At 40.8% G+C, this 27,926-nt stretch overlaps 1 protein-coding gene across 2 annotated transcripts in view; it reads left to right on the top strand.

The window, feature by feature from the left end:
- LOC106090087 (zinc finger protein rotund) overlaps window positions 1-27,926 on the top strand; it is a 300,530-nt gene that overhangs the window by 107,634 nt on the left and 164,970 nt on the right. For both annotated transcript variants that reach the window (XM_059362458.1, XM_059362457.1), the window contains exons 4-7: window positions 5,365-5,448; window positions 16,469-16,505; window positions 26,988-27,038; window positions 27,178-27,359. In XM_059362458.1, the coding sequence (XP_059218441.1) occupies window positions 5,365-5,448; window positions 16,469-16,505; window positions 26,988-27,038; window positions 27,178-27,359 (354 nt within the window). The remainder of the gene's footprint in view (window positions 1-5,364; window positions 5,449-16,468; window positions 16,506-26,987; window positions 27,039-27,177; window positions 27,360-27,926) is intronic.

Below are 27,926 nucleotides of genomic sequence, written 5' to 3'. Positions count from 1 at the left end.
AGCTGCTTGCTTTAAGATCCGACGCTGTCCTCCATAACTTGAACCATTGACTTGCCATTATGGCGTAAATTTCGTTGATTTTGTAGCCTTTACTCGTCGAAGAATTTTAGGTGCTGTAGCACCTGCATTTGGCAAAGCTGCCAGTGTTATTATGACGATTTATGGTGTGATACACAAACATTTTGTTCACTTTGAGGTGTTTGAGTTCGACAGCAAGAGGCGCTTTTGGCGTTCTAGCCAGACCTTAATCACGAATAATTTTCTTTACAGGAGCTCCAAATCAAATCCTTTTGGTGGTTTGTAATTAACATAGGGAGATGTCAATTAAACAAATATAGGGTGATTTTTTTGAGGTTAGGATTTTCATGCATTAGTATTTGACAGATCACGTGGGATTTCAGACATGGTGTCAAAGAGAAAGATGCTCAGTATGCTTTGACATTTCATCGTGAATAGACTTACTAACGAGCAACGCTTGCAAATCATTGAATTTTATTACCAAAATCAGTGTTCGGTTCGAAATGTGTTCAAATTTTGACAAATTTTGTTCAGCGATGAGGCTCATTTCTGGTTGAATGGCTACGTAAATAAGCAAAATTGCCGCATTTGGAGTGAAGAGCAACCAGAAGCCGTTCAAGAACTGCCCATGCATCCCGAAAAATGCACTGTTTGGTGTGGTTTGTACGCTGGTGGAATCATTGGACCGTATTTTTTGAAAGATGCTGTTGGACGCAACGTTACGGTGAATGAACACATTTCGAACCGAACACTGATTTTGGTAATAAAATTCAATGATTTGCAAGCGTTGCTCGTTAGTAAGTCTATTCATGATGAAATGTCAAAGCATACTGAGCATCTTTCTCTTTGACACCATGTCTGAAATCCCACGTGATCTGTCAAATACTAATGCATGAAAATCCTAACCTCAAAAAAATCACCCTTTTCTGTCTGTCTGTAGCTGTCATTTTAAGTTTGACAATGATGCCAGTTTGCCAGTCTAAATTTTTTGGCATATTAAGATGTATGTTATACACAACTCTGTCCGCCAATTGTCCAGTGTTTCTTAAATTTGCTCATAGAAGAATGTTTGGAATAGATATTCTGAGGAATTGAATGCACTCGTTAAACTAGAAATGAGCTTCCTCGTTGACCACAATTTGAAGATTCAACAGTGGAATTCTATCTGTTGTCACAGCGAGCGCAGTTTGATCAACATTATCTAGTTGCTGGTGGAGTGGCAGAGTATACTGAACACTTTTCATTTTCTCAGATGACTATTGGACATAATTTATGATCAACATTATCTAGTTACTGGTGAAGTGGCAGAGTATAGTGAACACTTTTCATTTTCACAGATGACTATTGGACATAATTTATGATCAACATTATCTAGTTACTGGTGAAGTGGCAGAGTATACTGAACACTTTTCATTTTCACAGATGACTATTGGACATAATTTATGAATCTGTGTTGCCACCCCAAAATACTTAACCCATGAAAAATAACCCCATAAATTTCTTACACATTTCGGATAGCAACTAGCCTCGTGGCCTTGCATGCCTCCTAACTTTATTGTTTACTTAAAGTTTCACCATTTGTGTCCAAAATCTATTTTTATTGTTTTTTTTTTTTTTTTTTTTGCTGGCCTATATATTGTTTGCATATCCTTTACGGCCTTTATGATTTTGTCTATGTTTTCCTTAAATCTTTTTTCATAAGCCATCATCAATGCTAGTGTCTGTCTCTGTTTCCTCTCTATTTTCCTTATTTTGTATTTTTTTTTTTTTCCTGTTTCCACATTGATCTATGGCGAAAAAAAATCTCATAATTGTATAAACATTGAAAAAATTGGCGAAATTTTTTCCATTTTATCACCTTACCTTTCACTTTCTGGTGGTTTTTTTCAATAATCGTTTTTTCAGCACCTCCACCGCCGCCGTTTACATTTGAACTTAGACGACCGCTAAAATGTCTGGCAATTCAGGGATTTTTTTTTTATCTTTCTTATTTTATGTTTCTACTTCTATGTGGAATATCATTTTTTTCATTCCTAAAAAACAGGAGGCCAATAAAAATGTTGAATTGGTTTTTTTTTAGTTGGTCTGATGGCATGTTGGCATGTTGTTTCTCAATGTGGCGTTTAGTGTTTTGTGGGTTATTGGTTTTATGTTATAAAATTTAGACTAAAGTCAAGGAAAAAAACACAACAAAAACCAAAAATCGTTGTCTGGCGAATGTAAATATAAATTGCCATATATCATGCTATGCTGTTGCTCTTTCTTTCTTTTTTTTTGTGGAGAGAGTGTGTTTTAGGGGAAGTGTCAACAGCAAAACCATTTTGCAAATCAATATTTTTAAATGTGAGTTTGGTAATAGATTTTTGTGGGAGAGAAAAACTTTATGGGGGGAATTTGGTGAAAATTTGGTTTGGTTTGTGGTCTAGAATTTTCTCAAATGGTGGAGATTGAGCCCCCGTTGAAAATAGGGAAAATTTTTTTTGATACCGAAGGGGGGCGGACCCTCCCCCTGACCACAATTTTCAAAAACGCCAGATCTCGGAGATACGGGCACCGATTTAAGCGACATTTTGTTTGTCACCTTATGGTACCCCAGAAACACGAAATTGGTTAAAAAATTCAATGGTGAAATAATTTGGAGGGACGCCCCATCCCAAAACCCACCCAAACGGTCCTCTACATACGAAAAAGCCCCAAGAGGACACTTTCACCGCTATGGGCCAAATGGGTATCAAATGAAAGGTATTTGAGAATTCAGTTCGAACTTGGCATTAAAATGTAAAATGGGGGGGGGACGCCCCATCCCAAAACCCACCCGAACGGACATGTGCACTGATTGCGACAATATGGGTATCAAATGAAAGGTAATTAACAGTGGAGTACGAATTTATAATGAATACAAATGTCTCATTAAGTGTGGGGAGGGGGGGGTCCTCCATCCCCAAAAAAGCCCCAAGAGGACACTTTCACCGCTATGGGCCAAATGGGTATCAAATGAAAGGTATTTGAGAATTGAGTTCGAACTTGGCATTAAAATGTAAACTGGGGGGGACGCCCCATCCCAAAACCCTCCCGAACGGACATGTGCACTGATTGCGACTATATGGGTATCAAATGAAAGGTAATTAACGGTAGAGTACGAATTTATACTGAATACAAATGTCTCATTAAGTGTGGGGAGGGGGGGGTCCTCCACCCCCAAAAAAGCCCCAAGAGAACATTTTCACCGCTATGGGCCAAATGGGTATCAAATGAAAGGTCTTTGAGAATTGATTTCGAACTTGGCATTAAAATGTAAACTGAGGGGGGACGCCCCATCCCAAAACCCTCCCGAACGGACATGTGCACTGATTGCGACAATATGGGTATCAAATGAAAGGTAATTAACAGTAGAGTACGAATTTATACTGAATAAAAATGTCTTATGTAGTATCGGGGAAGGGGGGGGGTCCTCCACACCAAAAAAACCCCAAGAGGACACTTTCACCGCAATGGGCCAAATGGGTATCAAATGAAAGGTATTTGAGAATTCAGTTCGAACTTGGTATTAAAATGTAAAATGGGGGAGGGGGGACGCCCCATCCCAAAACCCACCCGAACGGACATGTGCACTGATTGCGACAATATGGGTATCAAATGAAAGGTAATTAATAGTAGAGTACGAATTTATAATGAATACAAATGTCTCATTAAGTGTGGGGAGGGGGGGGGGTCCTCCACCCCCAAAAAAGCTCCAAGAGGACACTTGCACTGCTATGGGCCAAATGGGTATCAAATGAAAGGTAATTAACAGTAGAGTACGAATTTATACTGAATACAAATGTCTCATTTAGTGTGGGGAGGGGGGGTCCTCCACCCCCAAAAAACCCCAAGAGGACACTTTCACCGCTATGGGCAATATGGGTATCAAATGAAAGGTATTTGAGAATTGAGTTCGAACTTGGCATTAAAATGTAAATTGGGGGGGACGCCCCATCCCAAAACCCTCCCGAACGGACATGTGCACTGATTGCGACTATATGGGTATCAAATGAAAGGTAATTAACGGTAGAGTACGAATTTATACTAAATACAAATGTCTCATTTAGTGTAGGGATGGGGGTCCTCCAAAAAATCCCAAAGAGGACACTTGCACCGCTATGGGCAATATGGGTATCAAATGAAAGGTATTTGAGAATAGAGTTCGAACTTGGCATTAAAATGTAACCCTAAGTGTCGGGGGGCAACCACCCCCACGACCCTCTCCACCCAATAGATGACCGAGAATATTTTGTACTCAACTGAAAGGACATGTCAGAGGGAAATTCCCCTCCCCCTATAATACCCAAAAAAAAGGAATTAAAAATGGTATATGAATAATATGAAACATTATATGAAAGCCGATCAGGATAGAATAGGACAGAAATAATAAGGACTTTGGTAGTAGAATACACATTGTACCCTCAAATTGGGATGGGCACAGGAGGACCTGCGGATATTTAAGAATTTAATATTCCAATTGTTCGCTTTGAAATAAGATTTTAAATGTAGATAACCAATACAAAAAAAAAAAAAATAATTAGTGTGAATATGAATGAAACCCTCTAGCCCCGAAAATATTGATAGCCTTCTTCAAAATGTTTGACATAATGGGGCTCAAACAAAATCGTGCTCTAGCACGATGATGATATTACTTCAGGGTCCACCTCTAAACTCCCTTCAAACCGATCATGATTGCCTACTATAGCGATAAATAATAGGTATTTGATATCAAAGTTTAAGGCCAAATGTTTGGGGGTCGTGCCAACCCAATGGCAATTGGGGCTCAAATTAAAGAAATTTGAGAGTAGAACACGATGCTGATATTTTCTCAGGGCTAAGCTAGCAACATTTGTGGGGGCTAATGCTGGCAACATTTGTGAGATACTATGCCATTTAAAACTTCTCTCCGAAGAGGTGTCGCACTGCGGCACGCCGTTCGGACTCGGCTATGAAAAGGTGGCCCCTTATCATTGAGCTTAAACTTGAATCGGACTGCACTCATTGTTATGTGAGAAGTTTGCCCCTTTTCCTTAGTGGAATGTTCATGGGCGAAATTTGTTTGGTAGTACGTGGGTGGCCGCCCCACCCTGCGTACCCCTCAAAACTGGACATATTTGTGGATTATGGCAAAAAGGGGTTCAAATCCAATTAAGCCAATTTGTTTTTTGATTATTTCGTGAAAATTATTTTAGATTCCAAACAATAATTCAAAGTGGATAGTTACATCAAAAAATTTTATATTTTCTCTTCTATTTTTTCTTTCATGCCATTTCATTGATTGGCCTTGGCTTTGCTTAAATGATGACTTGGAAAAATATTCAACAGCACTATGGACAACATAACAAGGAAATCGGAGATCATAACTTTTGGCCCCCAACACCACCTACCACAGCTTCAGCTGCCGTAAAAGTAAGTACAGTTTAAAATATTGAGTTGCCCAAAAGTAATTGCGGATTTTTGAAAAGAAAGTAAATGCATTTTTAATAAAACTTAGAATGAACTTTAATCAAATATACTTTTTTTACACTTTTTTTCTAAAGCAAGCTAAAAGTAACAGCTGATAAATGACAGGAGAAAGAATGCAATTACAGAGTCACAAGCAGTGAACAAATTTGTCAACGCTGACTATATGAAAAATCCGCAATTACTTTTTGGGCAACCCAATAACATTTAAATGTTAAACAAAAATAAACAGGCCAGGCCGAACTTTGGATACCCACCACCTCGGGTATATATGTAAACCCCCTTTTGCCACAATCAGATGAAAATTGGATAACTTATGCACCCAAATTCGCCACGGACATTCATTGGTCTTATATAAGTCATTGTTTAATAAAGCTGTTATGAGCTTCAGGCCCTTAACCGGCATATCGGTCTATATGACAGCTATATCTAAGCACAGTCCTATTTTTACCATATTTGGGTCTGATGACGGGTGGCCTAAAACTGCACACTGTTTCAAATTTCAGTGAAATTGGATAAAAAATAATGCTTTTATGGTCTTCAGACCCTTTATCGGGAGATCGGTCTATATGGCAGCTATATCTAAATATAGTCCGATATAAACCATATTTGGGACGGACGTCAGGAGACCTAAAACTACCCACTGTTTGAAATTTCAACAAAATCGGGTTATAAATAGAGCTTTTATGGGCTTCAGACCCTTTATAGGCAGATCGGTCTATATGGCTGCTATACCTAAATATAGTCCGATCTATACCATATTTGGGTCAGATATTGGTAGGCCTAAAATTACTCTCTGTTTTAAATTTCAGCCAAATCGGTTAAAAACTAAAGCTTTTATGGACTTCAGACCCTTTATCGGCAGATCGGTCTATATGGCAGCTATATCTAAATATAGTCCGATCTGAATCATACTGAGGTCAGATGTCAGGTGGGTTGAAATAACTCACTGTTCCAAATTTCAGTGAAATCGGTTAAAAAATAAAGCTTTTATGGGCTTCAGACCCTTTATCGGCAGATCGGTCTATATAGCAGCTATATTCAAATATAGTCCAATCTAAACCATACTTGGGTCAGATGTCAGGAGGGTTAAAATAACTCACTGTTCCAAATTTCAGTGAAATCGGTTAAAAAATAAAACTTTTATGGGCTTTAGACCCTTTATCGTCGGATCGGTCTATATGGCAGCTATATCTAAATATAGTCCGATCTGAACCATAGCTGGGTCAGCTGTCGGGAGACTTAAAATAACCGATTGTTTAAAATTTCAGCGAAATCGGTTAAAAAATAAAGTTTTTATGGGCATTAGACCCTTTATCGGTAAAAAGGTCTATATGGCAGCTATATCTAAATATGGTCCGATCTGTACCATATTTGGGTTGGATGTTGAGAAGTTTAAAACTGCACTCTATTCCAAATTCCAGCGAAATCGGTTCAAAAATAAAGTTTTTATGGGCATTAGACCCTTTATCGGTAGATCGGTCTATATGGGTGCTATATCTAAATATCGTCTGATCAGAACCATACTTGGGTCCTATATTGGGAGGCTTAAGATAACCCATTGTTTTAAATTTCAGCGAAATCGGTTAAAAAATAAAGCTTTTATGGGTTTCAGACCTCTTATCGGGAGATCGGTCTATATGGCAGCTATATCTAAATATAGTCCGATCTGTACCCTATTTGGGTCGGATGTTGAAAGGCTTAAAACTGCACACTATTCCAAATTTCAGCGAAATCGGAAAATAATAAAGCTTTTGTGGCCTTCAGACCCTTTATAGGGAGATCGGTCTATATGGCAGCTATATCTAAATATAAACCGAACTAATCCATATTTAGGTCAAATGTCGGGAGGCATAAAATAGCCAATTCTTTTAAATTTCAGCGAAATCGGTTTAAAAATAAAGCTTTTATGGGCTTTAGACCCTTTATCGGCAAATCGGTCTATATGGCAGCTATATCTAGATTTAGTCCGATCGGTACCATATTTGGATCAGATATTGGTAGGCCTAAAATTACGCTCTGTTTTAAGTTTCAGCGACATCGGATGAAAAATAAAAGCTTTTATGGGCTTCAGACCCTTTATCGGCAAATCGGTCTATATGGCAGCTATATCCAAATATAGTCCGATCTGAACTATACTCAGATCAAATGTCGGGAGGTTTAAAATAACTCACTGTTTCAAATTTCAGTGAAATCGGAAAAAATAAAGATTTTATGGGCTTCAGACTATTTATCGAGAGATCGGTCTATATAGCAGCTATATCCAATTAGGGTCCGATTTGGCCCGTTCAAGAACTTCACCAGTGTTCATCAAGAAGACGTATCTGTGCCAAATTTCAGCTCAATATCTCAATTTTTGAAGCCTGTACAGTGATTACTACAGACGGACGGACAGACGGAAAAAAATTTGCAGCTTGTAAGGGCTCAAGAGGTTAAATCGAGAGCTCGGTCTATATGGGAGCTATGTCAGGTTATAGACCGATTTGGACCGCACAAACAAACAAGCACAGATTCATTTTTATACCTTAAGATGGGGGTATACTAACTTCGCCATTCCGTTTGTAACACATTGAAATATTGGTCTAAGACCCCATAAAGATTGCATGTCTGTGGAAAGTACGTAACTTTCGAAAGAGTGAAGCTAGGCACTTGAAATTTTGGGGGGGCGGACCCTCCCCCTTACCTTAATTTTCAGAAACGCCAGATCTCGGAGATTGGTGGTGCGATTCAACCGAAATTTTGTGTGCTCTTATAAAGAACCGTAAAAATAAAAATTTGGTATCCAAATTTCGGATGGGATACCTAGGGGGGCCGCCCCACCCTAAAACCTACTAAACATATATTTAGACCAATCTCTACAATATGGGACTCAAATGAAAGGTATTTAGGATAAGAAAACGTATCTGATATCAAATTGTTGGACCAAGTGTAAGGGGGACCAATCCAACTCCCCCCCCCCCCCAAAAAAAAAAAAAAAAAAACCCTAAATCGGTCATATTTACCGACCATGGCAATATGGGACTCTAAGGAAAGGTATTTGCGAGCAGAATACGAATGTTATATCTAAAATTGGGACCAAGTTTCTGGGGGTCTATCCCTTCCCAAAATCAGTCCCCAAACTGGACTTATTTACTGACCATGGCAATATGGGACATAAATAAATGGCATTTGAGTGTAGAATTCGAATCTGATATCCAAGTATGGGACCAAGTGTTTGGAGGGGCAGCCTCTTCCCAAAAACATCTCCCAAAGGGAAAAAATTTACGACCATAGCAATATGGGGCTCAAATGAAAGGTCTTTGGGAGTAAAGCACGAATCTGATATCAATATTGGGGAAAAGTGTCTATAGGAACACCCCAGCCCCAGAACACCACCCAAATAGGAAGTAGTTGCTGACTATTGCATTATGAGGTTCAAATTAGAGGATTTTTAGAGTAGAACACGAATCCGATATATATTTTCAGGATCAACTCACTGAGTGGCCGCCCATCCCTCAAAACACCCCCCAAGCCGGTCATGATTGCCGATTTTACAAATATGGGGCTCAAATTAAAGGAATTTGGGAGTAGACCACATATCTGATATCAACATAGGGGACGTCCCACCACCATAACAACTCCCCAAATAGGACGTATTTGCTCACCAAGACAATTTGGGTCTTAAAGAGAGAGGAACTCCAAACCGGACATATTTGCTGACTTTTGCAATAAGAAGTTCAAATGAGATTAGAAAACGAATTTGGTATCCAATTTTGAGGGAAATGGCAATATGGGGTTCAAATAAATGAGATATGAGAATAGAGCTCGTTGCTGATATATTTTCTGGGCTTAGTGTTTGGGGGACCACCCCAATGCCCAAAACACCCCTAAATCGGGCATATTTAGCGACCATGTCAATGTGGGGCTTAAATGAAAGGTTTTGGGGGGTAGAGCAAGAATTGATACCCATTTTCGGCACCAATTTTCTAGGGGTCTACCCCTCTCCCAAAATACCCCACAAACAGCAATTTTTTACTGACCATCGCAATATGGGTCTCAAATAAAGGTATTTGGGAGTAGAATACGAATGTTATATCCAAATTTAGGACCATGTATTTAGGGCATCCGTGGGGTAGAGGTTAGCATGTCCGCCTATGACGCTGAATGCCAGGGTTCGAGTCCTGGCGAGACCATCAGAAACAATTTTCAGCCGTGGTTTTCGCCCTCCTATTGCTAGCAACATTTGGGAGGTACAACGCCATGTAAAATTTCTCTCCAAAGAGGTGTCGCACTGCGGCACGCCGTTTGGACTCGGCTATAAAAAGGAGGCCCCTTATCATTGAACTTAAAACTTGAATCGGACTGCACTCATTGATATGTGAGAAGTTTGCCCCTGTTCCTTAGTCGAATGTTCATGGGCAAAATTTGCAATTTGCATTTAGGGCACCATCTCTTCCCCAAAACACCTCCCAAAGGGTAAAAATTTTTCGACCATGCCAATATGTGGCTCAAATGAAAGTTATTTGAGATTAGAAAACGAATTTAATAACCAATTTTAGACTGTTAGTCAAGCGATATACTATTTCCGTAGCATGGTATTTCACGAAAAGCTCTTTAATTGTCGAAAATAATAATTCCAAGGAAACTTTTGTTCCATATAAAGTAAAATAAGGCGCAGCAGATTGCCCAATATTGGTTGCCCAAAAAGTAATTGCGGATTTTTCATATAGTCGGCGTTGAAAAATTTTTTCACAGCTTGTGACTCTGTAATTGAATTCTTTCTTCTGTCAGTTATCAGCTGTTACTTTTTGCTTGCTTTAGAAAAAAAGTGTAAAAAAGTATATTTGATTAAAGTTCATTCTAAGTTTTATTAAAAATGCATTTATTTTCTTTTAAAAAATCCGCAATTACTTTTTGGGCAACCCAATATATACAGTTTTTTTTTCAGTGTACCTATTGTTTGCCACTGGACATGAGTTGTTTCATATAATCTTGAAAAAATTTAATACCAAAAACTTAAACATTTTCCCGTGACAATCAATTCGCTAACTTATGTCCTTTATTCCCTAAAAGGAAATTCGCAAAATCAAAAAAAAAAAAAAAAAATTCCATAAAAGTGGAAAATCATTTTCATCTTTTTAGCGATGAATGGAGGACACAAATAAAAAGTGGGGGAAAAATGAAACATACAAAGAAAGAAAAAGAAATACAAAAATTAAACTTGAAAACTGTTAAAAAGGAAGTCCAACAAAACACATCGTCTAGGACATTGAGACAGAGTCTTTTTTTTAGCGCTCTTCCAAAAGCCACCAGACGTTAAAGGGGGGGGTACTCTGACAATCACAGCCCTTGCGGAAGGCAATAGAAAAAAAGCCATAACAACAAAGGGAATTCCAGCGCTTTTTTCCAGCATTGGCGTTCCCCATGTTTAGCCGGATATTTTTTTGCAGTTCCTTCCGCAGCCATACTTTATTGTGTCTATGTTTATAATATTTTTTTTTCTTTGTTATGTTTTGCATGTTGTTTTCTAAGTTTATGTGTTATTGTTTTTTTGTTAAGTTTCTTTTGGTACTGTTTTTTGCTGTTTTACTCCATTGTTAGTGTTGTTACGATATCAGTTTTTTTGTTTTGAGGGTTTTTCCCCCGTTTTCAGTTCTTCTTATATTTTTTTCTAACAATATATGAACGTAGGTCATGTCCATGTTTATAATTTTTTTTTGTGTTAAATTTTTTCAACTGCGATTTTTTAGCGTTTTTTTTTCATCTGATTTTTTTGATTATTTGTTGGAATTGATTTTATGGGAATTTACCCAGAAATCTCCCCATCGTAGCAGATATTCATATGGACCAGCAGGGTTGGCAAACAAGAAATAGAGTAAAGAGAAAGTAAGCATTTGTTTTTCTAAGGCCGGTTTTCGATATGATGTTTTGGAGGGTTTGTTTTTTCTAACATTTATTTTCCACATTGGCCTAATAGAATTTTAACCTATATCCGTTGTTGACAAGCATTGGTGTTTTCGGTTTATTTATCCTATTGTTGAGTGGGTTGATGACAATAGGTTTATAATTTTAAGCAAATATATGGTATGTTTTACTTAGCAACATGGCGGAATCGTTAGCTTATGGGCAAAAAAAAAGAAACCCACTTAGTAAAGCCGCTATTACACGGCATGTAGTTGTCTTATGACATTGACTTTTTAATATTCACATGTAAAATCGGACAATAAATGCACCTTATATGGGCCCAAAACCTTAAGTCGAGAGATTGGTCTATATGGCAGCTATATTCAAATGTGGACCGATCTGAGCCAAATTTAAAAAGGATGTCAAAGGGCCTAACACAACTCACTGACCCAAATTTTGGGAAAATTGGATAATAAATGTGGCTTTAATGGGCCATGACTTTAAATCGAGATATCGGTCTATATGGCAACTATATCCAACTCTCGACCGATTTGGGCCAAGTTGCAGAAAAATATCGAAGCCTAACACAACTCACTGTCTCAAATTTCGGAGAAATCGGATAATAAATGCGCCTTTTATGGGCCCAAAACCTTAAATCGAGAGATCGGTCTATATGGCAGCTATATTCAAATCTGGATCGATCTGGTCCAAATTGAAGCAGGACGTCGAAGAGCCTAACACAACCCACTGTCTCAAATTTCAATGACATGGGACAATAAATGCGCCTTTTATGGCCCCAAAACCTAAAACCGAGAGATCGGTCTATATGACAGCTATATACAAATCTGAACCGATCTGTCCCATATTGCAGAAGTATGTCAAGAGGCTTAACACAACTCACTGTCCCAAATTTCGGCGAAATCGGACAATAAATGCGCTTTTTATGGCCCCAAAACCTTAAATCGAGAGATCGGTCTATATGGCAGCTGCACCCAAATCTGAACCGACCAGGCCCAAATTGAAAAAAGATTTCTAAAGGCCTAACACAACTCACTGTCCCAAATTTCAGCAAAATCGAATAATAAATGTGGCATTTATGGGCCTAAGACCCTAAATCGGAGGATCGGTCTATATGGCACCTATATCCAAATCTGAACCGATCTGGGCCTAATTGAAGTAGGATGTCGAAAGGCCTAACACAACTTACCTGTCTCAAATATCACCGAAATCGGATAATAAATGTGGCTTTTATGGCCCTAAGACCCTACATCGGAGGATCGGTCTATATGGCAACTATATCAAAATCTGAACCGATCTGAGCCAAATTGAAGAAAGATGTCGAAAGGCCCAACATAGCTCACTGTCCCAAATTTTGGCAAAATCGGATAATAAATGCGCCTTTTATGGGCCTAAGACCCTAAACTGGAGGATCGGTCTATATGGCAGCTATATTCAAATCTGGACCGATCTGAGCCAAATTAGAAAAGGATGTCGAAACGCCTAACACAACTCACTGTCACAAATTTTGGCAAAATCGGATAACAAATGCGCCTTTTATGGGCCTAAGACGCTAAATCGGAGGATCGATCTATATGGTTGCTATATCCAAAGCTGAACCGATCTGAGCCAAATTGAAGAAGGCTGTCGAAAGGCCCAACAAAACTCACTGTCCCAAGTTTTGTCAAAATCGGATAACAAATGCGCCTTTTATGGGCCAAAGACCCTAAATCGGGGGATCGGTCTATATGGTTGCTATATCCAAATCTGAACCGATCTGAGCCAAATTGAAGAAGGATGTCGAAGGGCCTAACACAACTCACTATCCCAAATTTCAGCAAAATCGGATAGTAAATTTGGTCTTTATGGCCCAATACCCTTAATCGGAGAATCGGTCTATATGACAGCTATATCCAAATCTAAACCGATCTGTGCCATGTTGCAGAAGAATGTCAAGGGGCTTAGCTTAACCCACTGTTCAAAATTTCCGGGACATCGGACAGTAAATGCGTTTTTTATAGGCCAAAACCCTTAAATCGGAGGATCGGTCTATATGGTAGCTATATCCAAATCTGAACCGATTTGAGCCAAATTGAAGAAGGATGTCGAAAGGCCCAACACAACTCACTGTCTCAAATTTCAGCAAAATCGGATAACAAATGCGCCTTTTATGGGCCAAAGACCCTAAATCGGAGGATCGGTCTATATGGTAGCTATATCCAAATCTGAACCGATCTGAGCTAAATTGAAGAAGGATGTCGAAGGTCCCAACACAACTCACTGTCCCAAATTTCAGCAAAATCGGATAATAAATGTGGCTTTTATGGGCCCAAAACCTAAAACCGAGAGCTATATCCAAATCTGGACCGATCTAGGCCAAATTGACGAAGGATGTCGAAGGGCCTAACACAACTCACTGTCCCAAATTTCAGCAAAATCGGATAGTAAATTTGGTCTTTATGGGCCTAATACCCTTAATTGGAGAATCAGTCTATATGGCAGCTAAATCCAAATCTGGACCGATCTATACCATATTGCAGAAGAATGTCAAGGGGCTTAGCTTAACCCACTGTTCAAAATTTCCGGGACATCGGACAGTAAATGCGCTTTTTATGGGCCAAAACCCTTAAATCGGAGGATCGGTCTATATGGTAGCTATATCCAAACCTGAACCGATCTGAGCCAAATTGACGAAGGATTTCGAAAGACCTAACCACAACTCACTGCCACAAATATCAGCAAAATCGGATTATAAATGTGGCTTTTATGGCCCTAAGACCCTAAATCGAGAGATCAGTCTATATGACAGCTATATCCAAATCTAGACCGATCTGAGCCAATTTTACGATGGATGTCGGAGGGCTTAATACAACTCACTGTCACAAATTTCAGCAAAATCGGGTAATAAATGTGGCTTTTATGGGCCTAAGACCCCATTGGTCTATATGGCAGCTATATCCAAATCTGAACCGATCTGGGCCAAATTGAACAAGTATGTCGAAGGGCCCAACACAACTCACTGAGCTATATTAGGTTATAGATTAATTTGGACCGTACTTGCCACAGTTGTTGGAAGTCAAAACAGAACACCGCATGCGAAATTTCAGCCAAATCGGGCAAAAATTGCGGCTAGTAAGGGCTCAAAAAGTCAAATCGGGAGATCGGTTTATATGGGAGCTATATCAGTTTATAAACCGATTTGAACCGTATTTGGCACAGTTGTTAATCGGAACTCATAGTGTTGCGTTATGTCTTCAACCAACTGTCTTTAGTATGGTCTAAATCAGTCTATAACCTGATATAGCTCCCATATAAACCGATCTCCCGATTTGACTTCTTGACCCAATTTGGCTCAAATTTTGTATGATGCGTTCCGCTATGACTGCCAACATCTGTGCCAAATACGGCCCAATCGGTCAAAATATGCGGATGGTGAATAGATCATTTAGCCACCCATCATATATTTCTTAGTTGTACCTACATTTCAAATTCCAGATCTCTAGGTCCATCCGAACAAAAAGTACCAAATTGTACCAATTGCCGTACTAAACGTACGTTTCATCGCTTTACCAGTACTATACATCCATTTCCATTTTTTCTTTTCACCCTAATCCTTTTGAATCAGATGTCCTTTAGGTCCAATTTCAAAATTCTACCTCTATCCATCCGGTCTGTACAAAGTTCATCCATTTCGTACCTTTTTGGTACTTCTTTTAGTACCTTCATGTACAAAATTACAAAAACTCTTATAGTCACTCGATTAAATTTGTCACAAATTTCCAACTCTAGTTTAATTTACAAAGAAAGTACAAATAATACCAATTGCGGTACTCAAGGTACCATTTCTCTTACTTCCGGTACTTTTGTACCAAACCTTATTTTTTCGAGACGCTCCTTAATTTGAGCCCAAGAACATTATTCTGGCCTTTTCCGTTCGCGCTTGGCAAATATGGACCATTTCGTACTTTTTAGTACCTAAACATACGAATATCACCGAATCCTGTCGTATCCCGTCCATATGACCCACGACCAACATTGATGTAAAACTTTATGATTCTCGTTTTAGTCGTTTGTGCTAAATATACAAATTTCCAAAAACTCTTATAGTCACCCGATTAAGTTTGCTATAGTGTACCCCAAAGTTCCAAAATTCAGAGCTTTAGTTCAATTTACTAGGAAAGTACCAAATAGTACCAATTGCGGTACTCAACGTACTATTTGTCGTACTTCCGGTACAATTTTGCAAAATTACCAAACCTAATTTTTTCGAGACGTTTTTTAATTTGAATCCAAGAACATTATTCTAGTCTTTTCCGTTGGCGCTTGGCAAATATGTACCATTTCGCCAGTCAGTCAGTCAGTCAGTCAGTCAGTCAGTCAGTCAGTCAGTCAGTCAGTCAGTCAGTCAGTCAGTCAGTCAGTCAGTCAGTCAGTCAGTCAGTCAGTCAGTCAGTCAGTCAGTCAGTCAGTCAGTCAGTCAGTCAGTCAGTCAGTCAGTCAGTCAGTCAGTCAGTCAGTCAGTCAGTCAGTCAGTCAGTCAGTCAGTCAGTCAGTCAGTCAGTCAGTCAGTCAGTCAGTCAGTCAGTCAGTCAGTCAGTCAGTCAGTCAGTCAGTCAGTCAGTCAGTCAGTCAGTCAGTCAGTCAGTCAGTCAGTCAGTCAGTCAGTCAGTCAGTCAGTCAGTCAGTCAGTCAGTCAGTCAGTCAGTCAGTCAGTCAGTCAGTCAGTCAGTCAGTCAGTCAGTCAGTCAGTCAGTCAGTCAGTCAGTCAGTCAGTCAGTCAGTCAGTCAGTCAGTCAGTCAGTCAGTCAGTCAGTCAGTCAGTCAGTCAGTCAGTCAGTCAGTCAGTCAGTCAGTCAGTCAGTCAGTCAGTCAGTCAGTCAGTCTGTCAGTCAGTCAGTCAGTCAGTCAGTCAGTCAGTCAGTCAGTCAGTCAGTCAGTCTGTCAGTCAGTCAGTCAGTCACTCAGTCAATCAGTCAGTCAGTCAGTCACCTCATACAAGTGACGGAAATTGAAAAATCCATACTAATAGCAGCTCAAGAGCGAACTCTGTACACTTTTAATGACTTTTTTCTATTTTCCTTTACAGACAAAAATGAATGATCACCATAATAATCTACAAAAAGGTAAGAATTTTAATATCCGCATAAATCTTAAAAATACAATTATTTAATTTATACGTTATCTATTGGATTCTCTCATAGACAATCACATCTTTCGAGTGATTGAAATCATAAAAATTTTATCAAAGTCTGATATACAAGAAATTGATGATTGATGGTGCCATTTTTGGCTAATTTTTTTTTTTTTTGATAAAATAATTTAGCTTTCTTCGAAGCCCAACTGAACTTCCCATTTCCCTTCATCATAAATGACTTCATTTGTATTCTTTCCTCTCCTAACAACTCTTTTTCATCTACTCTTCATGACCCTTGTAACCTATGCGTCACATAAACCATCCGCATGAAGGCTAGCCTATGTTAAAAGAAATTTGATACAGCCAAAGTCGAGCAGCCAACTTGTAGGTGACTTCTATTGTATTGCCAGAAACTTGATAGCGGATAGGACAATCCTCAATTAAAAAATAATGCCAAACATGTTGTAAAAGCTAATAGAAGAAATTGTTGTTGTCACCGTAAACTAAATAAACGAGACAAGATATTTCTACAACAGCAGATGCGATGCTTACAACTTGTTAACATAAATTCCATAATGTAGGAGAAAAAACAAAACCTTATAGATGTGCGAGTATGTAGGAATGTGTGCCTTATAAATTCACACACTCGAAAGCACAGTGTGTGTGTGTGTGTGTTTTTGGGGTGGGGGAAACATGCAAACTAAAACCTGAGAAGGTAAATGCAGTAGCAATTGTAGTTAGTACTAGGTAGAGCAGGGGCGTAGAAAGAAGTTGGGGACCAATGATAACAAAGCCCAAATTAAACCGTTTCAAGTTTGATTGTATCCTTCTCATCCTCATCAAGATAGTGCTTGGTGTCCGATTATGACTTCGACTTCAATCGTACTCAGTGAGCCCTTATCAAGTGCCAGCTACTCCATTGTCCGCTTCTGGTCAACAAGTGGCCAGAGTGTTCTGGCAGTCTGATATCCATCCACAGATCGCGCCACCGCCTCCGCACTGGCCATCTCCTCTACTAGGGCTCCCTCTAGCGGCCACTGGTCTAAATGTCGGGAAGAATCCCCCCTGGCATACTTGTCTGCCCTTTCATTCCCAAGAACGCCGACGAGTGCGGGAATCCAGGCCAACACAACATCATACCCACGAGCCCGTTCAAGGCCCACAAACACTCCGGTGCGCACTTTGACCTCATTGTTTTCGTATTTATGGCGTTGAGGAGGCCACTTCACTTTCGAAGGTGGTAGGACCTTTCTCCAGATCCCTGCTAGCTACTATTTCACAATCAAAGACACATTGCGAAAATAAGACGGGCATTACATAGTAGCTGGCGATTTCATGTCTCGAGCAAAATAATGGGGCATGCCAACGACAAACTCAAGAGGAAGACGAGTTCTAGACATGGCCGCAAGAACTGTTTTACTCGTTGTAAACAGCAGAAACGTGCCAAACTTAGACGACCTGGGTGCCATGGCACTATAACGGATATTACCCTTTTGTCTGGGGAAATTATGGGAAAGATAACAGAGTGGAGTGTACTAGAAATTTGTACAAAAATCGACAACCAGTATATTTTGTTCTCTACTTGTCGCATACGTAATGCATTATCCCATCCTAACCCAAAAAAAATCTCCGGATTCCTCTGCCTGAAAGACCACCTATCCGGCAGTCTAACTGGTATACCACTGTCTAGTGAGCCCCATTCCCGTCGCTGACTCCATCCTATAGCCGTCATAGAAGACCGACGTCTCATCCAACTCAAAAACTCCTCCCTTCAGGAAAGCAAATCGGAAACATCCTTTCTCTAATCGGTCTTGGTTAGTTAGTTAGTCTGAACCCTACTCAGCCTACCCCCTGCATCCAGAATAAAGCAATGGCCGTGTCTGCCTTCTCTCAGCATGCCAAGTTCCTTCAGTTAAGCGCTGCTTTAGCAGCGCAGCCCCCAAAATAGGCCTCAGCAGGTTGCATAATCAGCATTGCATCCAAAGCCGCCTGTGGCGTGAGGCAGGCCAATCTTTGCACCTTTCGAAGTTTCCTGGTTCGTGTACACTTTTCCACAGTCCACATTTCCACCATGCCAATGCTCCATATGGTAATAGATCTGGTCTCACAATGGCTGAGTACATCCAGTATATCCTCGGGCTGAATCACCACAAACATCCCTTCGCAGGATTAGAAGGTCCACAGAGCCTTTCAGCACCTTTCCGTCGTATTCGTTTTTCAGGACAGTTTCGAATCGAGAATTTCAAATTTGCCCATGAACATTTCATTTCAGAATAGTGACAAACTTCTCAGATTGGTGTACGATTTAAGTTTTAAACTCAAGGAGGTCCCATACCTCCATTTCATAGCCGCGTTCAAATGGCGTGCCGCAATGCGACACCTCTATGGGGAGAAGTTTTTTTGCATGGACTTTGTCGGCTTTAGTGTGGTCCGGTACAAAGACGGGACTCTAAAATCCGATATCTCTCCGAGCAAAGAGTTCTAGCTTGGTCTTCCTTGGGTTAGTCCTTAGCCCATTTTGGCAACCTCCACGCCGAACTTTCCATAGATTCGCTGATTGTTGAGAGAAATCTGCCTAAAATGAATAAGACGACACCGTCCGCATATGCGATCAGTCTCCCGTCGTCTCCGTTGGAATCCTCTAGAACTTCTTTGACCACTACCCTGCAGAGAATCGGCGAGAAAATTCGACCATAAGGCGTTTCCCTTGTCACCCGCCTTCTTACCACACTTTTTCCCAAGACCGCCTTAAATTTCCTGCTCCGAAGCATATTATCCGTCTATCGGGAAGTACTCGGGTGGATCACTTTGGGTACCAGGGCGGCGACTATCCACCCTATCTCCTCATTGTAAAAATATGCCAATTTGCCCACGAAAATTCCATTAAGGAACAGCGACAAACTTCTCACATATCACCGAGTGCTGTCCGATTCAAGTTAAGCTCACTTATTAGGAGCCTTGTTTTAATAACCGAAACCGAATGGCGTGCCGCAGAGCGAAACATCTTTTGGGAGAAGTTTCTACTTGGCAAAGTACCTCACGAATGTCGCCAACAATAGGTGGGGATAACTACCACTAAAAATTATTTTCTGATATTCGCACCAGGATTTGAACCCAAGCGTTCAACGTCATAGATGGACAAGCTATTCTCTCCCGTGTTGTTAAATGCCCCTCAATATCGATGAAGGGCGCCATCGTTTACTCCTTTTTTGGAGAGGCATCTCAACCTCTCTTGCCATTTCATGTAGGGCCGTCACCACCAACCTAACCTACAGGTATACACGTTGTGTCCCACTGAAATTCTCCGGCGCAATCCCTCCCTCACCTTCAGGTCTACCAGTCTTTCCAGTATTTAAAGTAAAAACCATGGCTGCCAGATTGGCCTATTATTCTTCGCAGTACTGTGGTTTTCTTTCCTGCCCAAGCGATAAACAACCTCCCTCAATGCCAAAGCTATGTGGTACAGTACCAGGCTTCCCCTAAAAATCCGTTTCAGTTATGGCAGAGTGACCCCAAAAGACTCTTGCAGCAGCGGGATTATCCCGTTTGAAAGGTGTGAAACGCCCACACTATCTCCACCTCGGCAAAGATGTAACGGATAAGTTCTTCCATGAATTTAGTCCTTGTGGGTATAACGATGTCCTGATCGTTATCCTCTTCCTGGCTGCCTTGGAAAATGTGTCCCCATCAATAGTTACACTGTCTCTTGGTTGTTGTTGGTGTGAGTTTCGTCTTTTCTCCTCAGAGAGCTTGGAGAGCCAAAATCCTTGGGGAGCACTTTGAGCAATGTAGATGCTTCACTAGTGCCCTCTTAATCTTCACAGAATTTCCCCCAGGAACTCCTCTTCGCTCTCCCAGTCTCCTACTAGAACCTGCCTAGGGCCTCACATGATTTGTTTCAGCACTCTGACGTGTCCTTCCTCCCTCTTCGCCTTGTTAAAGAGCCTACTGCTCTGCTTCCTTAGTACCTTTAGTTTCCCCTCTTTCTCATTGTTTAGACAACATTGTCTGTTTGCCTGTAGTTATTTTTATCTGGCTTTTGTTTCTCTTTAATGGTCTCCTTGACATGCTTAAGCATGGTCCCGCCGACTTGCTTAGACGAGCCTGTAGCCTTGTTAATGTCGGACAAGTCTGTGTTCTGGCTTATATAACTCCGTTGTTTTTCTTAAACAACTCTGTTGTCTTGTTTAGACAATTCTGTTTTTGGGGAGCCTGTCCTCTTTTTTGGGAACCCTGTCTTCTTTTAAAGCGACCCTGTTTTCGTGGCTTTAAACAAGTCTGTCGCATTTTAAAACAACCCTGTCTTCCACGACCTTTCAAGATGACCCCATATTTCTTTAACAACACCCTGTCTTATTTTGAGGCAATGCCGTCTTCTGTTTTTCTTTTCCTTTAGACAACCATGTTTTCTTTTAAGACAACCCTGTCTTCTTTTAAGACAACCCTGTCTTCTTTTAAGAGCTTCCTGTCCTCTTTTCAGAAGATCTTGACTTCTGTTCTTCTGTTTTTGCTTCTTTTTAGATGACCCTGCTTTCTTTCCTTGAGACAGCACTGTCGTATTTTGGGATAACCCTGTCTTCTTTTAGGACCACCCTGTCTTCTTTTAAGTCAGCCCTGTCTTCTTTTAAGACCACCCTGTCCTCTTTTAAGACAATCCTGTCGATGTCTTGGTTTTAAGACGACCCTGTCTTCTTCTAATAGAACCTTGTCTTCATTTTAGGCAACCCTGTCTTCTTTAAAGACAACCCTGTTTTCTTTAAAGTCAACCCTGTCTTCTTTTAAGACCACCCTGTCCGTTTTTAAGTCGACGCTTTTACGACGTTTTTAGGACGACCCGGTCTTATTTAAAAGCAACCCTGTCTTCTTTTAAGACGACCCTGTCTTCTTTTAATGATGATCGTGTCTTATATAAAGCAGCCCTGGCTTCGTTTAAGATGGCCCTGTTTTCTTTTAAACATGCTTTCTGTTAAGATGAGTCCGTCTCGTTTTAAGACCACCCTACCTTTTTTCAGATCGGCCCTGTCTTCTTTTAAGATAACCCTATATTCTTTTGAGAATATCCGGTCTTTTTAAAGAAGTCCTTCAATTTTCTTTTTTTTTAATGACCCTGTCTTTTTTTTAGACTATCCTGTCTGAATTTGAGTCGACCTCGCTCTCAACATGCTTGTAGAATTAGCTTAGACAACTCTGTCGTCTTGCTGAGACAATTCTGTTGTCTTCATTATACAACTCCATCGCCTTCCTGATACAACCCAGTCGTATTTCTTAGACGCCCAAGTTGTTCGCCGAAACGACCCTGTATTCTTGTTTAAGGCACTCAATCGACTTTTTGAATCTGTGTTCACGACATGGTTTCTTTCCAGATTTGTTGTCACACTTGGACGACCCTGTCACCGTATAGGACCACTTTGTCCTCAATATTTGTCCTCGCTTTTCCAAAATTTTATTCAAAAAAACCTTTTATCTGCCAACACAAGGGTTATTTTAACCCCCCCCCTCCTTTTCAACCATACGCCCCTGCTTAAATAAAGCACATAATCCTCCACTAACAAAACCAACAAGTGACATGAGTAAATGTTGTAGACCTCCCCAGTGTATTGAGACAATCTCGACTTACATTTTCAAAAACGTTTAAGCCAAAATGTTTTCCTACATCTGGGAGGAAGAATAAACCAAACAGAAGAAAAAACACAATCTCGTTGGCTTGTTAACATTTTAAGATCATCCATAGAAGATTAAATCAATGGACGGTAGCCCCTTTCCACATCGTCGTCTTCTTCGCCATCCAAATGGCTGTTGCTTTAGTCAGTCTTTACCTCAGTTGTGGAAAGATGATATCAGTGTTAAACAAAGACGAGGAAGAAGATCAAGATTATAACAACTTGAGAATAGATACGGTTTGCAAAATGCTGATAATCGATCGTTTTCGGTTTGCTGAGTTTTTTTTTCTTCTTAGCAATGATGACAAGATTCACATAGGATGGTTGTTGTTGCTTGTTTGGGATATTTTTTTGTTTGTATTTTGTATAGCTTAGTGAAGAAAATTCATTTAAATTGTTTAGTGAACATGTTATGTTAATCGTTTTAGCTGATATACGAGAATAGCGCTGGTTAGTTGAAGAACTTGAAATAAAAGGGCAGTTTTCAGATTTAATTTTTGTTTATAAAAAAAAAAAAATATTAAAATCTGTCTAAATATCTATAATGCCTATTATCGTCTTGCTTTACGACTTTGTCGTCTCACTTTACGACTCTGTCTTCTCGCTTTACGACTCTGTCTTCTCGCTTTACGACTCTGTCGTCTCGCTTTACAACTCTGTCGTCTCGCATAGACGACCTTGTCGACTTACGTACACGGCCCTATCGTCTTGATTTGACTACCCTGTCGTCTTGCTCAAACGAGTCTGTCGTCTTGCTTAGACAACCCTGTCGTTTTCCTTATACGATCCTGCTGTCTTGCTTAGACGACCCGTCTGTCGTTTTGCTTAAACGATCCTGTCGTCTTGCTTAGACGACCCTGTCGTTTTGCTTTGACGACCCTGTTCTCTTGCTTAGACGACCTTTTCTTCTTGCTTAGATGACCCTGTCGTCTTCCTTATACGATCCTGTTATCTTGCTTGAACGACTCCATCGTCTTGCTTAGACGATCCTGCTGCCTTGCTTTGGCGACCCTGTCGTTTTACTTTGACGACCCTGTTGTCACGCTTAGACGACCCTGTTGTCTTGCGTAGACGACCTTATCGTCTTGCTTAGGCAACCCTGTCGTCTTGCTTTACGACTCTTTCCTCTCGCTTTAGGACTCTGTCGCTTTACGACTCTGTCGCTTTACCACTCTGTCGCTTTACGACTCTGTCGCTTTACGACTCTGTCGCTTTACGACTCTTTCGCTTTATGACTCTGTCGCTTTACAACTCGTTGTCTTGCATAGACGACCCTATCGTCTTGCTTAGATGATTTTGCTGTCTTACTAAGACGACACTACTTTAGACGATCCTGTAGTCTTCCTTAGACGACTCTATCGTCTTCTTTAGACGATCCTGAGGACTTGCTTAGACGACCCTAACGGCTTCCTTATCCGATCTGTTATTTTGCTTAAACGACTCTGTCTTTTTGCTTCGGCGACCCTGTCGTCTCGCTTAGACGACCCTGTCGTCTCGCTTAGACGATCCTGTCGTCTCGCTTAGACGACCCTGTCGACTCGCTAAGACGACCCTGTCGACTCGCTAAGACGACCCTGTCGTTTCGCTTAGACGACCCTGTCGTCTCGCTTAGATGACCCTGTCGTCTCGCTTAGACGACTCTGTCGTCTCACTTAGACGACCCTGTCGTCCCGCTTAAACGATACTGCTGTCTTGCTTAGACGATCCAATCGTCTACCTTATACGATCCTGTTGTATGACTTTATCGTCTTCCTTATACAACCCTGTTATCTTGCTTTAACAACCCTGTCGCCTTGCTTAAACGACTCTGTCGTTTCGCTTAGACGACTCTGACGTCTTGCTTAATCGACTCTGTCGTTTCGCTTAGACAACCCTGTGGTCTAGCTAAGACGGCCCTGTCATCTTGCTTTAAAGACTCTGTCGTCTTGCTGAAACGACACTGTCATAATGCTTAGACGACCCTGTGTTGCTCAAACGACTCCGTCGACGACCCCATCGTCTTGCTTAAATGACTTTGTCATCTTGCTTAAACGACCCTTTCGCGTTGCTCAGACGACCTTATGGCTCTGCTGAGACGACTTTGTCATCTAGCTGTGACAAACTTGTCAACTTGCTTAGACCCTGTCATTTGTATAACCGAATCTTCTGCTTTACTGACGACCCTGTTGTTTGGCTGAAATGATCCTGCCGTCTTGTTGAGACTCTGTCGTTTTGTACAACTAAACCTTCCCCACTGCTTAGGAGACCCTGTCGTCTTCCTAAGTTAAAGCTGTTGCCTTGTTGATGTGACGACTCTGTCGTTTCGCTTAGACGACACTGTCGTTTGGTAAAACGATTCTTTCATTTCGCTTTTGTCTGGCTGAAATGATCCTGCCGTATTGTGGAGACTCTGTCGTTTTGTATAACTACATCTTCCGCATTGCTTAGGCGACCCTGTCGTCTTCCTAAATTAAAGCTGTCGTCTTGTTGATGTGACGACTCTGTCGTTTCGCTTAGACTACACTGTCGTTTTGTTAGAGCGATCCTTTCGTTTCGCTGAAGCGACCCTGTCGTTTTTCTTAAACGACCCTGTCGTTTTGGTGAGACGACATCTTTTCTAAGACAACCCTGTCTTGCACCTTGCTGCGATGACCCAGTTGTCTTGCCTTTTATCTTGCTTAAACAACCCTGTCATCTGGCTGAGACGTCCCTCTCGTCTTCCTATGACGACCCAGTTGTCATGATGAGCCAACTTTGTAGTTTTGCTGAGACAACCCTCTCGTCTTGGTAAAACAATCCTGTCGTCATGCTGAGACAACTCTGTTGTCTTGCTGAGGTTAACATATGATTTCGCTGATATTATTGTGATAGACAGCTCTGTCGACTTGACAACCATAAAGTTTTGCATAGACTACTCTGTCAACATAGTTGGACGACCTTCTCGTCTTGCCGGGGCAACCTTATTACATAGACGTCTTTCATAGAGGACCATACTACATTCCCTAAGGACTACTGTCATAATGATAGAGCAACCCTTGCGTCTTGCTTGGGCAACCCCTGAGTCTTGATTAGATAACCCTTGAGTCTTGTTTAGGCAACCCCGGAGTCTTGCTTAGACAGTTGTGCCGTCTTTCTTTGACAACCCCGTTGGGACGACGTCGTTTGCTAAGTCGATCCTGATTTCTAGATTAGAAGCCATGTAAAAACTTCTCTAAAGACCACAGATTTGCTTATGAAAAACAACAGGGGAGTCTACACAACAGGGCAGAAATTACTATGTCAGCCTATGACGCTGAACGCCTGTGTTCGAATCCTGACAAGAACATGAGAAAAAAAAGTTTCAGCGTTAGTTTTCTGACTGCGACATTTGTGAGGTACTATGCCATTCAAAGAAGCCATGTAAAAACTTCTCTCAAAGACCACAGATTTGCTTATGAAACACAACAGGGCAGTCTAAGCTTGACAACAGGGTTTTCTAAGAAAATCAACAACGCTGGGTTGCTTTTCTTAGATAACCCTGTTGTCAAGCTTAGACTGCCCTGTTGTGTTTCATAAGCAAATCTGTGATCTTTGAGAGAAGTTTTTACATGGCTTCTTTGAATGGCATAGTACCTCACAAATGTCGCAAGCATTGAGAGAAGAAAACTAACGCTGAAAAACGTTTTTCTAATGTTCTTTTCAGGATTCGAACACAGGCTTTCAGCGTCATAGGCTGACAGTAGTAATCTCTGCCCTAAGGTAGCCTTTGGGCAACATGAGGCCTTAATTCATACCTAGTCCATCCTCTAATTTAGCCTGCCTATGGTCAAAACTAAGTTCTTAGATATCCGAAGTTTAAAATTACACACCAATACCGAACATGTATTTCTCACCCATTTGCTATGTTGGCGGCTACCGAAAATTTCAAACACAATCTAATTTAGCCACCAAACAAAGGCAATAATCAACGGCCACATACCAAGTGTGTCCATTGTCAATGACCATCCTGGCAGCCCATTTATGGCAAAACCATAACTAATGCCTTAAAAACAAAACTTTAATTAAAACACAAAAGTCCAAACGATTGGACAATTGCATTGCAGTGGAGGGGCAATGAAAAACGAAAATGAAAAGCGAACGTAACACCGTTCGAATGTGTTCACCAACTCGTTTTGTGCAATTCCATTGCTCATTCTGTGTGCCAGCAACGTTAGAGGAGGCCTAGGTGATGTCGACATGGCTAAAACTATTCGGTGTAGGCGATGGAAGCCATCAAAAAAAAAAAAAAAAACAAAAACACAAAAACAAAGCCTTTGATGTCAACTCAGCTCACGCACGTTTGCCCAGCGACAGATATTGGGGGCCATGCCAGCCATCAACACAAAGGAAACCGCCTTCAAATGCTCGACAACCAATGGACAAATAGGCAATGGTGGCCAATGAAGCTTCCATGTTGCTTTTGTGGCAAAATATGATGCTCGCGAAACCATCGGCATCATGGCCAAACATGGATGCTCAATAGGTGGCGCCAGCGGCATCAATTTTTAATCTTGCCTGTCGCTGCCATCGTCGCATCGTCTTTGGTCCATGTTGCAGGCACTTTCAGCCGCAGTTTGACACACTTAACCTACAGCTAGGCCCAATGATTTATGTGAACCTGAACGAATGAAGAACGCTCTGACAGACTCATTGTGGCAAACAACAGCGTTTGCAGCGATGCACCGAGCGACTGACTGTCCAATCGATGGAAGGAATCTTAACATCATTATTATTAATTGCCTTGTTAGTTAGGCTTGTTTCGTTAAGATTTTTCTAAACCAAATGTCTTTGTTTTCTGTTGTCTTCACTTTTAGGTCATTTCATTGATGACAATCGTTTGGACCATCATGCGGTTACACCACAAGGTAAGACAATTTTTGTTGTTCGACATAGTGTTGAAAGTCTTATTGGCTGGCAATAGGGATATTAAAGCCCCCAAACCTGGTTAAACTAAATTTTTAAGCTACTCTCCCTTCTGATTTCTTTTCTATTCGCTTCTTGCAGGTGGCAGTGTCCTGGGCTCAGCGGGTGGTGGTCATCATGGAAATCACGTGGGCCATCATGGTTCGGCGGCATCTGCCCTTCTTGTTGTTCCTCAGCCCATTAATGCAACAAAAATTGGCGCCTCCCTGGGCGGAGGTGCTGGTGGTACCGGTCGTAAATATCAATGCAAAATGTGTCCTCAGGTTAGTGCAAAATTTTGTAACGCAAAGCAGTTTTAAGCATTTTTGGCTCTTGGTAACATGTTGGGATTGGGAAATGCTATGCATTTGACCGAAAAAATATTTATTCAAACATTTTTTTGTAAAATTTCCACAATTTTTTTTATGTATGTGAAAATTGAACAGAGTACGTTCGACAATTAAAAATTTCAAATAAGGGTAAAGTGTTTAAATCGGATAATAATTGCGTCCTCTAATGGCTCAAGAAGTCAAGACCACCAATCGGTTTGTGTGGCAGCTATGCCAGGATATGGACCGATTAGAACCATACTTAGCATAGTTGTTGAAAGTCGTAACAAAACACCTCATGCAAAATTTCATTCCAATAGGATAACAATTGCGTCCTCTAGTGGCTCAAGAAGTCAAGACCCCAGATCGGTTTATATGGCAGGTATATCAGGTTATAAACCGATTTTAACCATACTTGGCACAGTTTTTGGATATCATAACAAAACACGTCGTGCAAAATTTCATTCCAATCGGATAAGAATTGCGACCTCTAGAGGCTCAAGAAGTCAAGACCCCAGATCG

This window comes from Stomoxys calcitrans, chromosome 2 (assembly GCF_963082655.1).
Source record: "Stomoxys calcitrans chromosome 2, idStoCalc2.1, whole genome shotgun sequence".
NCBI classification, from domain to species: domain Eukaryota; kingdom Metazoa; phylum Arthropoda; class Insecta; order Diptera; family Muscidae; genus Stomoxys; species Stomoxys calcitrans.
Note: the sequence above shows the minus strand (reverse complement) of the source record. Positions and strands in the feature narration are given on the sequence as shown.